This window comes from Cupressus sempervirens, chromosome 2, assembly GCF_028749045.1.
Source record: "Cupressus sempervirens isolate cs-2001-9-10 chromosome 2, ASM2874904v1, whole genome shotgun sequence".
Classification (NCBI taxonomy): domain Eukaryota; kingdom Viridiplantae; phylum Streptophyta; class Pinopsida; order Cupressales; family Cupressaceae; genus Cupressus; species Cupressus sempervirens.
Window position 1 is genome coordinate 501,723,519 of NC_143119.1, and position 13,607 is coordinate 501,737,125.

Below are 13,607 nucleotides of genomic sequence, written 5' to 3' on the forward strand. Positions count from 1 at the left end.
ACTACAACTTGCAGAACACGTTAAAAAGACTTTGGAAAGGATGAAAACCTCAAATTTCGTAACGAACCTTTCTAACTAGCTTTTGTTCCTATTCCATTTTTTTGATTAGTCCCACTCCTATATTTGCATTGTTATTTTATTATTTTATTAGTAATTTTTTTCTGGATCGGCGTTAATTGGACCGCTCTTTCTTTTTCACGGCGCGACTTAGATTGACGAGACACTAATTTTTGTTGGTTCCCTTGTTTCTGTATATCTTTAATTCTGCAAATCTATTTAGTTAATCCCAGTATTTATATTCACTTCGGTACGCGGTTAAATTGTTCTGTGGTAGGCCTACGCGGGCCATGCAGGACGCAAATCTTTACGACAAATTCAGCATAATTACCCGAAGATTTAACATGGCATAGTTAAAAACACGTGTTACCTCATAAATAAGGTATTACTGCAAACCAATGAAGAAAATCGGCTGTTTTTGGGATGAATGAGATGGATTGTTGACTCCATGTGGAATTATAAACAGATCAAGTAGTCAGAAATGTGTCCCACCGTTTTTATTCAATGCACGAAATTGCATACCCATTTCATTTTAAGGCAGGTAATTACCCAACCATTTCAGTTCAAGGCTTGCATTGTTGCAGAAGCTGCAGCAGAACAAGCATGGAATACACGCAAAAAATACCGATTTAGTAAAGTGGTTGTCATTTCTGAGGCTCTCCGTGGTTTGCTTTTTTGTTGGGAATCTGGGAGTGAACTAGGGTTTGAATGATGAAGTGTTTGTTTTTCAATGGAGACCGGACGAAGGATAATGAATCACCATCCCAAAGAAGAAAAGCATCATGTTCTTCCTTCTCTGATCATGAACAGGCGAGAATTAATTCTGATAGGATTGCAGATGATGTGAAAATTGATCCCCCAGAGGAACCCAGTAATATTATAAAGATCTCTTCTCAGAAACCCATCAATCTCAGGGTTTTTACCTTTGCCGAGCTGAGGTCTGCTACAAGGAATTTCAGCAGAGGGCTTATGGTCGGAGAAGGTGGCTTTGGTTGTGTTTACAAGGGATTGATCAAGAGCCTTGATGACCCACAAGCTAAAATTGAGGTAGCAGTGAAAAGACTCAACAACAAAGGATTACAGGTCAATATTCTCCCTCTTTCTATTCCAATTTTCTGAGTATTATACATTTTTCACTCGCCGGACAATCTTTACCCTTTTATGGATTACCTTTCCGTCAGATTCACCAATGACTTGCACTTGACATTGTTCTTCGGATACGCAGTAGGCCACAAATAATGAGTTGGATGGGGTGTTCCCCAATTTTGATAATATAACTTGTTATGGTCCTCAAAATCGAATGTTGGAATCTTCAATAGAAACGCTAACATTTTAGTCCATTCTCAAAAGCTTTAACTTGTCTCCTAGAATTTGAACTTGTTTTTACCAATTGGGCTAATAATGGTTTGCTCAAGACTTGCTGGCAGCCTTAATTGGTGATATGAGAAGCAATGTGTATGTGCATATCCATTATGTAACTAGCAAAAATCAATACAAACAATATCCATTGTGTAACTAGCAATCGATACAATCAATGTCTCAGTTAAGCAAAATAGTTTGATAGTATAAGCTTGGGACTTCGAAAGTGGAGTTGTCGATTCCTTGGCAATGGCATGCGAATGAATTTCCGTACAATGTAAGGAAAAAAAATGGTTTTGTGCTGCTTTGGTTGCGTGCGAGTGAGAGATTACTACCGTTGTCATTTCTGCTCTGTTTCAGAACTTCAGAGAAGTTACTTTTTAATATTCTACAGTTTTGGCAATTTCTGGTGTTTTTTCCATTATCCTGGTAGAAAGAAAGGAATAATATTAGCAAATTAAATTTTAGGTTTGATAGGGGCAGGATTTTGTTTATGAACTTTGGTAAATTGGTTTTGTAATTTGTTGCTTATCACATTGAGGGAGAGAGGAAATGTATGTTTACATCATCTCCTTTGTATTTAGATGCTGCAGGTCTCATCAAGGAACGTCCAAAGAAACTTCAAGTATTGTTGGTGCAGATTTGGTTTTGAAATCTAACGATTAGGTTTTGCGGCTTTAGTGCTTTCCATGGTTGTCTTGTGGGTTGCACCAATTGTTTTTGGATGTAGCGGGTGAAGCTCTCTGAAGAAATGTGATCTTGCTGCCTAACATATTAGTAATGTTTTGAGCTGCATATTTTTAAGTGTAAGGACATGGACATTACCCCAAGGTTGCAAGTAAAGCATCTGCAAACTAAGTGCAAAGCAGATTACATTATTCTTGTGAGAGTATCTGCCAAACATATTGCATTTTTCTTGTGAGAGTATCTGCAAAACAGATTACATTTTTTCGTGAGAGTATCACAATAGAGAGGCTACAAAATGAATATAATCTATTATATGCCATCTGACCTCAGAGACAACTCCGTCATGGTTCTCAGGACACAATTTAGTATTTTGGTTGCATTAAGATTTTGTATTGCTCTAATGGGGATAGATTTAATATTCAGTCACTGTAATTTACCTCTAATATAATTTTACTGGATAATGCAACGTTTAGTTTGTTCACTTTGGAATGTTCTTATTTAATATACGTGATTGTGAAAATATCTCAAAAGATCCTCAAGAAGACCTTGTAACTATATGAATGCTGCATAACAGAAATTAGAGATACAAAGCAACTAAGAGGAAAGATGTGAGAATTCCTTTGAAACAGCTTTGTTTATACATATACTATATTTTCTGAGGCTCACTCCTGCCTGAACCGCATTGAGTTTGCATTGATAGATTTTTTAACACTCTCTCAGTCGAATAGACATCTGAGCACCTCAAACCCAGTGGAATTTTGATGCAAGCAGGTAACAATGTTGCTTGATAATTTTCAAAAGTTTGTGTCTTATTACAAACTTGCCTTCCAAGCATGAGAGCTCGCTCATGCAAGAGCACAAGGTGGCCACGAGAATTTGCATTAATTAAGGTACCGTTTAAGTATTGGAATTCTCAAAAAGCTTTTGGTGATCAATCACTATCCCATAAGGAGCTTGATCAAGTGTTAATGCATATAGTGAAGGACATTTTTGGTGTTAGTGGCTTTGCTTGTGACTTTTATAAAGTCATTTAGGACTCTGCATGTCAAAACTTGATAGAAGTTTACCGTCAAAACTTGATAGAACTTTACCAAGAAGCCTTGCACTTAAAAACATTCAGGCAATCTTATAACCCAGTGCAATATTGCTTTTGTTTCTTAACTAGCTTTTGGTGATCAATCACTATCCGATAAGGAGTTTGATCAAGTGTTAATGGATATAGACAAGGACAATTTTGGTTTTAATGGCTTTGCTCGTGACTTTTCCAAAGTCATTTAGGACTTTGCATGTCAAAACTTGATAAAAGGTTATCAAGAAGCCTTGCACTGCAAAACATTTAGGCAATCTTATAAGCCTCTGCAATATTGCATTTGTTTCTTAACTGAAAAGTTCGAGTTAATCACCATTTTTTATTTGACTACACCTTTGGACATTTATCACAAGACTTTCTCATGCTATGACATTTCTTCTTAACCCCTATTGCTCAAAACTGTTTGGTTGGGATAAACTAGCCTTATCAATAGCAGTTATACTTCTGACAATATTCTTGCTGTTGGGAAGGTCTGGAGTGGATATTCTTCTCTAGGTAGAGCATTCTCTTTATCAATTTTGATTTTGGGAAAGCTTAGATTACTGAATGAATTTATAATCATAGACATGGTGATAATTCTTGCATTTGCTTTCCTTGTTTATTCAAGGTTATTGATTTGGGTGCGGATCCAGATGTGGATGCAAGAATTGGTGCGCTGAAAGATAGATTTTTTTTTTTATTTGCACAAGTTAAAATAAAAATCAAATAAGAAAAAGTCCTTCAGTTTTTTTGAGCCTGGGCCTGCAGAGGTGTCCGGATGCATGGAACCCATCCCAGGCATCTGGATGGGTGTGGATGCCTGTGGAAGGCATTTCTGCCCATCTGGGTGCCTGGGATGCGCATCTAGCCAGCATGCACAGGGCACCCGCCTCAGGATCTGCTTCTGCAGGCATCTGGATCCGAATCTGTGGCGAGGAATCCCGCATCAGTAACTAAGTGTTTATTCATGCTTTATTTTTTTTCTCTATCAAAAGATACATTTCAGATTGTTTGGGCTATTTTAGATCTACTTTGTGTATTCTTGTTGCTGAAGCCTTTCATTATTTGCTTTTTTATCCTTCTGTGGCACAGCTGATCAATGGCATTTGATTGCTTGGTTTTATAGTTCCTGTAATTTACATGAACAGGAGATGATAAATTTTTTACCATTTCCAATTTTGTAAATTTGACAATGCAGTAGTTAGCAATTCCTGTAATATTTTCGTTTGTCTTGAAGCATGATTATTCCAACATGTATCAAGAAAATGATTATTCCAACATGTATCACTTTCTTTAGGACAGTTACTGGATGCTCAAAATTTGTTTAATATGGTTTTCTTGATTGGTTTCTGTAAAACTAAAGAGGCCAATTTTTCCCCTGTGTAGCAATAATTTGTATACACTGATTCCATGCTTGAGAGCTGGATGCTCATGTGTTTGGTAATTGGCCTTCTGGTTTTTATTGGTTGAATTTTGTGCATATTTTGGTTGATTGGCAAAAGAAGTGCTATCAATGTCGAACTAAGAAGAATAGGTGTCTATTAAATATCTGGAACTAATAAATGAAGAAGAATAGCATACATTGAAAATACAGTGTACTCCTTCAAAAGACTTGTTGACATGTTAGTATATGTGATATTATTATCCTAGCAAGAGTCCAGAAAGGTGTTTTGACATCTAATGATTTTTTTCTTAATATTGCGGGCTTTGCCTACATGCTGCAACTTGTCTCCTCTTTTTGTTTTTGGCTATGCCAAATCACCCTTGTATAAGTAAAATTATTTTCATCTAAATCCACAAATGTAAGCAACTTACCAAATCAAGAATGCTTTAGCGATCATTTATGCAAAATATTTGACAGATATATAACTTTTGAAATGAGTGTCGTTATAAATGTTTGTTTTGCTTTCCCAAAGAATCTGTAGTTTGATTTGAGATTTGAGTTGAAATTTATCAATAACTTGAGTAAGTCCCAACACCTTCCAAATATTTATCATTAACCATTTGTCTTGTTGGTTGTCCAGGGCCACAAGGAGTGGCTGACAGAAGTGCACTTTCTTGGACTTGTTGAGCATCCCAATTTAGTCAAATTGGTTGGCTATTGTGCTGAAGATGACGAAAGGGGTATTCAGCGGCTCTTGGTCTATGAGTTTATGTGTAACAAGAGCCTTGAAGACCATTTATTTAGGAGGGCACTGCCAGCTCTGCCATGGTCCGTGAGACTTAAGATAGCCTTGGGTGCAGCTTGTGGTTTGGCTAATCTGCATGAGGAATTGGATGTCCAGGTTTGTCATCATCCAGTGCAATTCATTTTATAGTTTTTGTTTAACTGTATTGAAGTTGATTACTTTATCAATTAATTTGAGTATTAACAATTCTATAGTTCCCCAGGACAAATTACAAGTTCATAATGCACCCTTCAATAGCTAACAGTCTGAACCTTTTTAATATAGGGTCTTTTTGTCACTATTTAATATTATGGAGTCTTTAACTCTTCCTACTCCCTTGTTTGAATATAATTAGTGCGAAGACAACTTTGAATGCCCCATGATTGATTTTACAGGATTTTTCTTGGGAGAATGTGCCTGTTAACCAATGTGATATGGAAGCTTGCCCAGCGCATAGTATTTTTCCAGAATAACAAACTAGAAGATGAACCTTTTAAACACAAATGCTTTAAGATAAGCATAAATTCTCCCACTGTTGGAACTGTGAAATGCCTTTTTCGAGTGTTGTGTTATTTACAAAATAGTCCAATGTGGAGATCGTAAATAAAATTATAATGTTATGTCAGAAATTAAAAGTTTCTAACTCAAGGATGTTCTACCTGTGCATGTTGTTGAATTACTACTTGATGACCATTTGAAAAGCACAAATCCACACACACACATTCATAGTAGAGTGATAAATAAATTATTGGTCATACATTTTCATGAGTTAAATGGTCCTTGCTTGTAAGAATATTGTATGTGATTTGTTTTGAGTGTTAACATTGCCTACTTTTGGATGCAACCGTCAAGGTTAGCAATTGTATTTATTACATAATCAAATATTGAAGTCATCTTGAATGTTCATATGGCTTTTGCTTAGCAGATGTGATATCAAACATTTTTGAGTAATTGGTAAATATCTTTGATATTCTGGGAGGCCGATACTCTTGATATTAGATGTGAAATCAAACCTTATTGAGTATTTGGTGAATATCGTTGATATTTTTGGAGGCCAATACTCATGATATCATATGTGATATCAAAATTTTTTGAGTACTTGGTGGATATCGAATATTGATATTCTGCGAGACCAAGACTCATGATATCAATTGTGATATCAAAATGAGGAATATCTTTTGATCAAAGATATTTGTATATTACATTGAGTTAATATATTGTTACGTGTTTATCCTCCCTTGCTAAGAGAGAGTGTTCATGTTTTGCTAGCTTTAGTAGGATAAACCTGTGAGATCAAAGAGAAATTAATATAATAATATAATAATAATAATAATATATATAATTAAGTTTTCTATAATATTAATTATATTAATGAATAGACATGTCCCATGAAGGGACATGTCTCTTCTCGGTTTATTCCTCATACAAAGAGATCAATGCATTAGGAAAACACATACCAGACATTATGGCAGTGCTATTACATTTGCAATGATCCGAGAAAACTCAACATGGCATCAGAGCCATCTTGATAGAGAAAACTCGATCTCAAAATCATTAAAATCAGATTTTAAATATCTTAAAATCAAAATGGTGAATCACGTAAGGTTAGAGGATAGACTTGAAGGAGCATCAAATTTTTCATCATGGAAAATTCGAGTCATGGTTGTACTAAGAGAGATGGAGTTAGAAGAATACATAGAGTCAAATAAGACAATACCAGAAAATGATCTAGATAAAACAACATGTAAGAGGCACAATAAAAAAGCTATGAAAATTATTATAGACTCTATGAAGGATCATATTCTTCCCTCCATATCCAATCTTAAAACTTCTTTTGAGATGTTTTCCACTATAAAGAATGTTAAGAATATTAACCAAATAACCTACAGGTCTGATAGTACAGACTGTATTTCCTCTTCTGATGGTAATATATCTCTAAATTGGCATTATATAATATATAACTCTTCCTATAGGAGTCAGGGACTTCTCATGAAGCAACAATTTGATGCAAAATTAAACTAACACATAGTTAGTTAGGCATTATTAAATTTGTCTTCCCAGATTGCTAACTTAGGAAGAGTTTAGTTAGTGCTAATTTAGGAAGGGTTATGTCCCTTTAAGGGACATAACCTTTAGGAAGGATATATAGGGAGGTTATAGATGCAGATTAAGGACACACAGCTACAACAAAGTCTGCTCCTCTAAGCATTTATATCCTGCAAATTATATCAGAGATACTCCCTCACAATTAAAGGTTGAATATTCATTATTGGATCTGCATCAAAATAAGCATTAACTTCATCAATATTCAGAATTCTTAGAAGACCATTCTCAGCATTTAAAGACTGGATTAAAAGTCTGATCTAGAGATAAGGAATTAGTAGAAACTTTACATGGTATTAGAGCTTTGGTAGTCGAACCTAGGCTCTGCAAAATTCAATTATCAGACTCTATATATATCTAGCAACTATCTTCTAACTTCAATGGCATACACATTCAGACCCGAGGATAGGTTTGATAGGAAAGAGCACTTTGAAGCCTGGAAATTCAGAATCATGATGATTCTTGAAGAGAACTATGTAAAACAATTCGTTGATGGACCATCCAAACAACCCCCAGTTGAACCTCACAAATCTCTCTAGAATAGAGGATATAGAAAAGCTATTCAAATTATCTTGGATGGAGTAAAAAATGATATTTTACCTATGCTTACAAAACATCAAACTGCCTTTGATATGATGAGTGCATTACAAAATGCCTATGAAGTAAACAATGCAACTAGGGTTCTTGCACTAAAAAGGCAACTGACTCACATTTAGATAAAGAAAGGAGAATCGATAAATTCTTACTTCCTAAAAGTTGCCGGCATTAGAGATTAACTATCAAGCATAGGAACCATCATTAGTGACACAGAGTTAACACTTATGGCTATAGATGGATTGCCAGATTCATGGGAGACATTTGCACAGGGAATAAGTGCCAGAGATAAGCTTCCCAACTTTAACAGACTTAAGAATGATTGTCTTCAAGAGGAATCCAGAAAACTAAAGAAAGGAGGGAAACCAAAAGTAGAAGATGAAGAACTTAATGTTCTTAATACAAACTCCTATAAGGGCAAGAAGAAGCATTTCAAGAAGAAAAAGGAAAATCAAAAGAATGGAAAACCCACGAAAGATCTATCTAAAATAAAGTGTTTCAAATGTGAAAAATTTGGACACTAGAGATCTAATTGTCCGAAAAATTCCACAATAAGCAAATTGTACAAATGTCATTAGAGAAGAAGATACTTATGATCCTAAGAACTGTGTTTTGTATTCCTCTCTATCAAATGAAATTTCAAATAAAGCATGGGTAATTGATAGTGGATCTTCTAGACATATAACGGGATACAAAGAAACTCTAGATTCTTTATCAGAGAAGGTTAATGGTGAAGTTACCATTGGTGATAACTCAGCACACTTCGTTGAAGGAATTGGAAATTGTACTTTGAAACTAAAATGAAGAAATACTCTTCTTCGTAAAGGTGTACTCTATGTACCAGGGATTAAAAGAAACCTAATCTCAATTACAACACTTGAAGATGATGGGCACAATGTTGCATTTGTGGATGGCAAAGTATTAACTTGGGCTAAGAACTTCTCTATCAAGAAAGCAAAGTTAATTGGTCAAAGAAAAGGATATTTGTATGAATTGAATACAAAACCTAGTTGTTCTATTCAAGCCCTAGTTCACGAAGTTGCAGATACAAATGAAATATGGCACAGAAGATTAGGGCATCTAAATTTCAAAACTTTACCAGCTATGGAGAAGATGGTTACTGGATTACCTAAACTAAAAAATGGTGCATTCTGGGTAAGAACACCAGAAATCCCTTTCATGATAGTACTAGGAAAACAAATATTGTACTAGAATTAATTCATTCAGATTTATGTGGACCCATGTTTGTTCCTTCTCCTGGAGGATTCTGATATTATACCTTGTTCATAGATGACTTCTCTAGGAAAACATGGATTTATTTTTTAAAATGCAAGGAATCAAAAGAAAGCCTACAAAGGTTTAAAGAATTCAAAACATTAACTGAAAACTTTTCAGGGCATAAAATTAAAACCCTTAGAACTGATAATAGAGGAGAATATACCTCAGATTTGTTTAAAAGGTTTTGTAAAGAATTAGGGATTAAGAGGGAGTACACTGTTCCTTATAATCCAAAGCAAAACGAGGTAGCAAAAAGAAAGAATAGGACAATTAAAGAAGCTGCTAGAGTTATGATTTTTGATCAAAATTTAGAATATTATCTTTGGGCAAAAGCCTCTTGTACTGCTGTATATATTCAAAACAGAAGTCCTCACTCCTATTTTAAAGATAAAACCCCTGAAGAAGTATTTACTAAAGTAAAACCAAATATAAGTCATCTTAGAATTTTTGGGTGTCTTGTATATATCCATGTTCCAAAAGAAAAGAGAACCAAGTTAGAATCCTCTGGGAGGAAAGGTAGTTTTGTAGGGTATAGTGAAACATCTAAGGCATATAGGATTTTCATACCTGGATAGAAAAATATTGAACTTAGCAGAGATGTAATCTTTGAAGAAGGTCTTGCATTCAAAAGAGCCATAAGTTTTGATGAACCTTCTCCTTTATCTAGTTCTAAAAGAAATAGTGAATCTAGGTCCTAAAGGGAGAACCTAGAAGAAATCGAAGATGAAATTCAAAATATGAACCTTGAAGAAAATTCAAACAAAAGACCACCTTGGGCCATTAAAACAGTTGAAGCAGCTCAAGACTTTGCTGCACCTTCTGAAATAGTCAGAGGCAGCAAAAGACCTAAAAGATTCTTGTGGTTATACAACAAACATTAGTGGTTTATCCAAAACAGAGCCAACCAATCCTTCTGATGCTATTAAACATACAACTTAGAAAGAAGCTATGACAGAAGAATACCAATCTATTATAAAAAATGATGTTTGGGAAATTGTTCCAAGACCTAAAGGAAAATCTGTTGTTTCTTCCAAATGGATATTTAAAATAAAACATGTTACTAACAGTAGTATTGAGAAGTATAAAGCCAGATTTGTAGCTAGAGGATTTTCTCAGAAAGAAGGGATTGATTATGAAGAAACCTTTGCTCTTGTTGCTAGATATACCTCTGTAAGAGCAGTCTTAGCAATTGCCGCATCAAAGGGATGGAAGGTGCAATAGATGGATGTAAAAACAACATTCCTATATGGAAAGATTTCAGATCAAGTATATCTGGCTCCAAAAGTGTTATGTATGTATATATATGTATGTATGTGTATATATCTATAGATATATATAAAAGTCACTTTCGTGGTTGTGGAATGATAGAGGTGAGGTACTAGGGTACTCCAAGTACTAGGTTTTGGGACGTTCCAGGGACAGGTAATTTGAAGATTTTTTTTGGGGGGATGGGGGTGCAAGTCCCTGGGTTTCATAGTTCTTAACCTAAATCATTCTGACCAAAATAGTCTCAACCAGTTGCTTCTCATAGAATGGCATGGAATAAGCTTCTAGAAGACATTTGAAGAAGATGATCAAGTTACTCCCATCCAATTGACAATGCAAGAATACTTGCGTTTGGATATTGGCAGGGTCTTTATGTAAGCTTGGAAACACTGCAACAATCATGTTGACCAGCTTTTATTCTCAGTTGAAAATAGGTTCAATAAAAAGTTGGGAACTTCAAGCTCTAGGTGGAGTTTGAGATTACAAAGCCACAATCTGACATTAGTTGGTTGAGTACAATTTGACTATCTTGATTCCATCATTCACTACATAAAAAATATCATAGTTGGAACATTTGAGTTCCAATTCATCTTGTATTTGTGGTGCTATGCCTCTACAAGGAGGATCAATTCCTGGCATTACTTAAATCAACTATTAATATAAGGTTAATTTTCTGAAGATATACCTACTGAAATTTGACCGCAATAATGTCCTAGGTAAAGCATACTCTTTTAGGTGGCATGTAGGTTTTAAATCTTTGTTTTTTGGAACTGAATACATCAATGCTATCAGTGGGGTGATGAAAAGGAGATTAAAGAACCAAATATTTGTACCCAAATTTTCAAGAGGGTGGTTCATTGTGTGCATGCATGAAACATGGGCTACATTCATTGATTTATCAAACTTCAACAAATTGGGTTTGTGATGGAATGCAAGCTACACAATCAAAAGTTGCAATAGTGGTTTGTTTAGAGGATGCTAATCTAGATTATCATACATTATTCATAATTTATTCGTTGATTGCAGCTCACACTGGAAGAAATGTTACTATGTCTAGGCACATGCAACCACCTAGGTCTTCGACAACTTCAAGGAGGCCTTGATGTAACACCGCTTTTTCTAGGTCTTAACTAACAACTAACATATCAAAGAAATACAGTTATTACTTCATATTCATAGGAAGATAGTTATGTTCATGGGAATGAGATTAACAGTTACAATCAGTTAAACGGAAATCTCATAACTAACAATTGAAGACACCATCAATGAATTTACCAAGGAATCTAAAATCTACATACCATAGAATTCAAACTGAAAGTCGTCTAGGGATGCTTCTGCAAAACCCAAGTTAGTCCATAAAATGCATCGTAAGGAACAAATAGCTATACTACTTTATCGTAATGACAATTACCAATATATCATCTAGGGCATCACATACCACTGTATCAGTTAGGGCATAAATTACCACTGGATCATTTGGGGCATCACATACCACTGTATCAGTTAGGGCATCAATTACCATTGGATCATTTAGGGCATCACATACCATTGTGTCAATTAGTGCATCAATTATCATTGGATCATCTAGGGCATCACATATCATTGTATCAATTAGGGCAAAGTAGAGTAGCGCAACAGATGGGTGTAGTAGTAATTTCTAGATTGGGCGACAGGCCTAGGTGCAGATTTATTTGGGATCCTAGTTCCAATTGCTTTGGGACATGAGAAATTTTGAAGCCAAATTTATAAAATATTAATTTCGGCTTAAGGGAGCTTATGCAAATTTATTAAACGGGTCAAATTAGTAGTATAAAATGGGTTAAGGGTGACAAGAAGGAAAAAGACGAAAGGATAGGAGAAGGAAACTGAAAAGTCACTGTTTTGAGCATAAAAGAAGGATGAGGAGTTCTTTTTGAGGATGCTTGGATTGTTGGTTGTTGGAGAATTTGAGTTTCTCTTGGAGAAACATTGAGAGAATTTACACCTTCCATTTTTAGACCCGAGGACGCAAACCTTTTGGCCATATTTGGTGGATTGGATGTAGCCCCGGTTCATCATCCGTGGGGGATTTGAATTAGAATTCACATTTGAGACTATAGGTGCACTTTATTGTTTATTTCCAATCTGACTGTGTTTTTATATTTAAGATTGGACTTGATGTTTGTTATTGCATTGCTGATGTATAATGCAATAACACAATTCTGAGGAATTTGTATGGATTTGCTGGTTAATCTTGTATTGCTGAAAAATCATAATACAATAGTAATTTTGGAGGTCTTCTATATGAGCATTTGTTGTTTAATCTGAAAATCTATTGCATGCGCAATTTGTTTACATTCTGAAAATGACCGTGAAAGACAAATTGGGCCAAATATCCTTTAGGGATATTGCAAGGGGTTCTACTTCTTGTCTTTACAAAGAAAAGAATATTGAGGAAAGTCTTCTTGAAGTGGACTATGAAGAAAATTGGTCCTTGATTTTGGGGAACTTGTGCATAATTCAATTGACTTTAACTGTAGTGGTGGTTGCTTGGAAAATTAGAATTGTCCCTAGGTTTTATGGGCTGAATTGTAATGCCTCGGCCGAAGATCGTTGGAACAAGGATTGAATACAAGTGAAGATAACTTTTTTAGAAAAAAGGTATGGATGTACATGACACTCAACATACAAGGATCACAAAGATCGCAACGAAAGACTTAACCACAATGGTGACAAACAACGAATCTCTAAACACCACTACCAAACTGACACACAAACAAAGAATGAAGAACAAAGACGACAACAGAACAAGAATCTCAGATTTGTCAAAGCATGGAAAATTAAGCAAACCCAAAGGGTACTTAAAACACCAAATTGCATTCCTCGAAAAGCAGTGGAGATGCCCCTTGGTTTTCACGTGAGGATAACAACAGACAAAATTTTGTGCAAGGAAGTACAACGCGCCGCAAGAGAAACTGCCTTTCGCGCGAGGAAATGCACCAAATAGTGCGAGGAAGTACTTGGCCTAGCAGCCAAAACACCCATAA

The 13,607-nt window shown here is 35.3% G+C and overlaps 1 protein-coding gene across 1 annotated transcript in view; it reads left to right on the forward strand.

The window, feature by feature from the left end:
• Positions 1 to 542: 542 nt before the first annotated feature.
• LOC149573193 (serine/threonine-protein kinase PCRK1-like) overlaps positions 543 to 13,607 on the forward strand; it is a 61,815-nt gene continuing 48,750 nt past the window's right edge. Inside the window, exons 1-2 of the mRNA XM_089814373.1 lie at positions 543 to 1,140; positions 5,197 to 5,457. Coding sequence (XP_089670499.1) covers positions 766 to 1,140; positions 5,197 to 5,457 — 636 coding nt within the window. The 5' untranslated portion in view covers positions 543 to 765. The remainder of the gene's footprint in view (positions 1,141 to 5,196; positions 5,458 to 13,607) is intronic.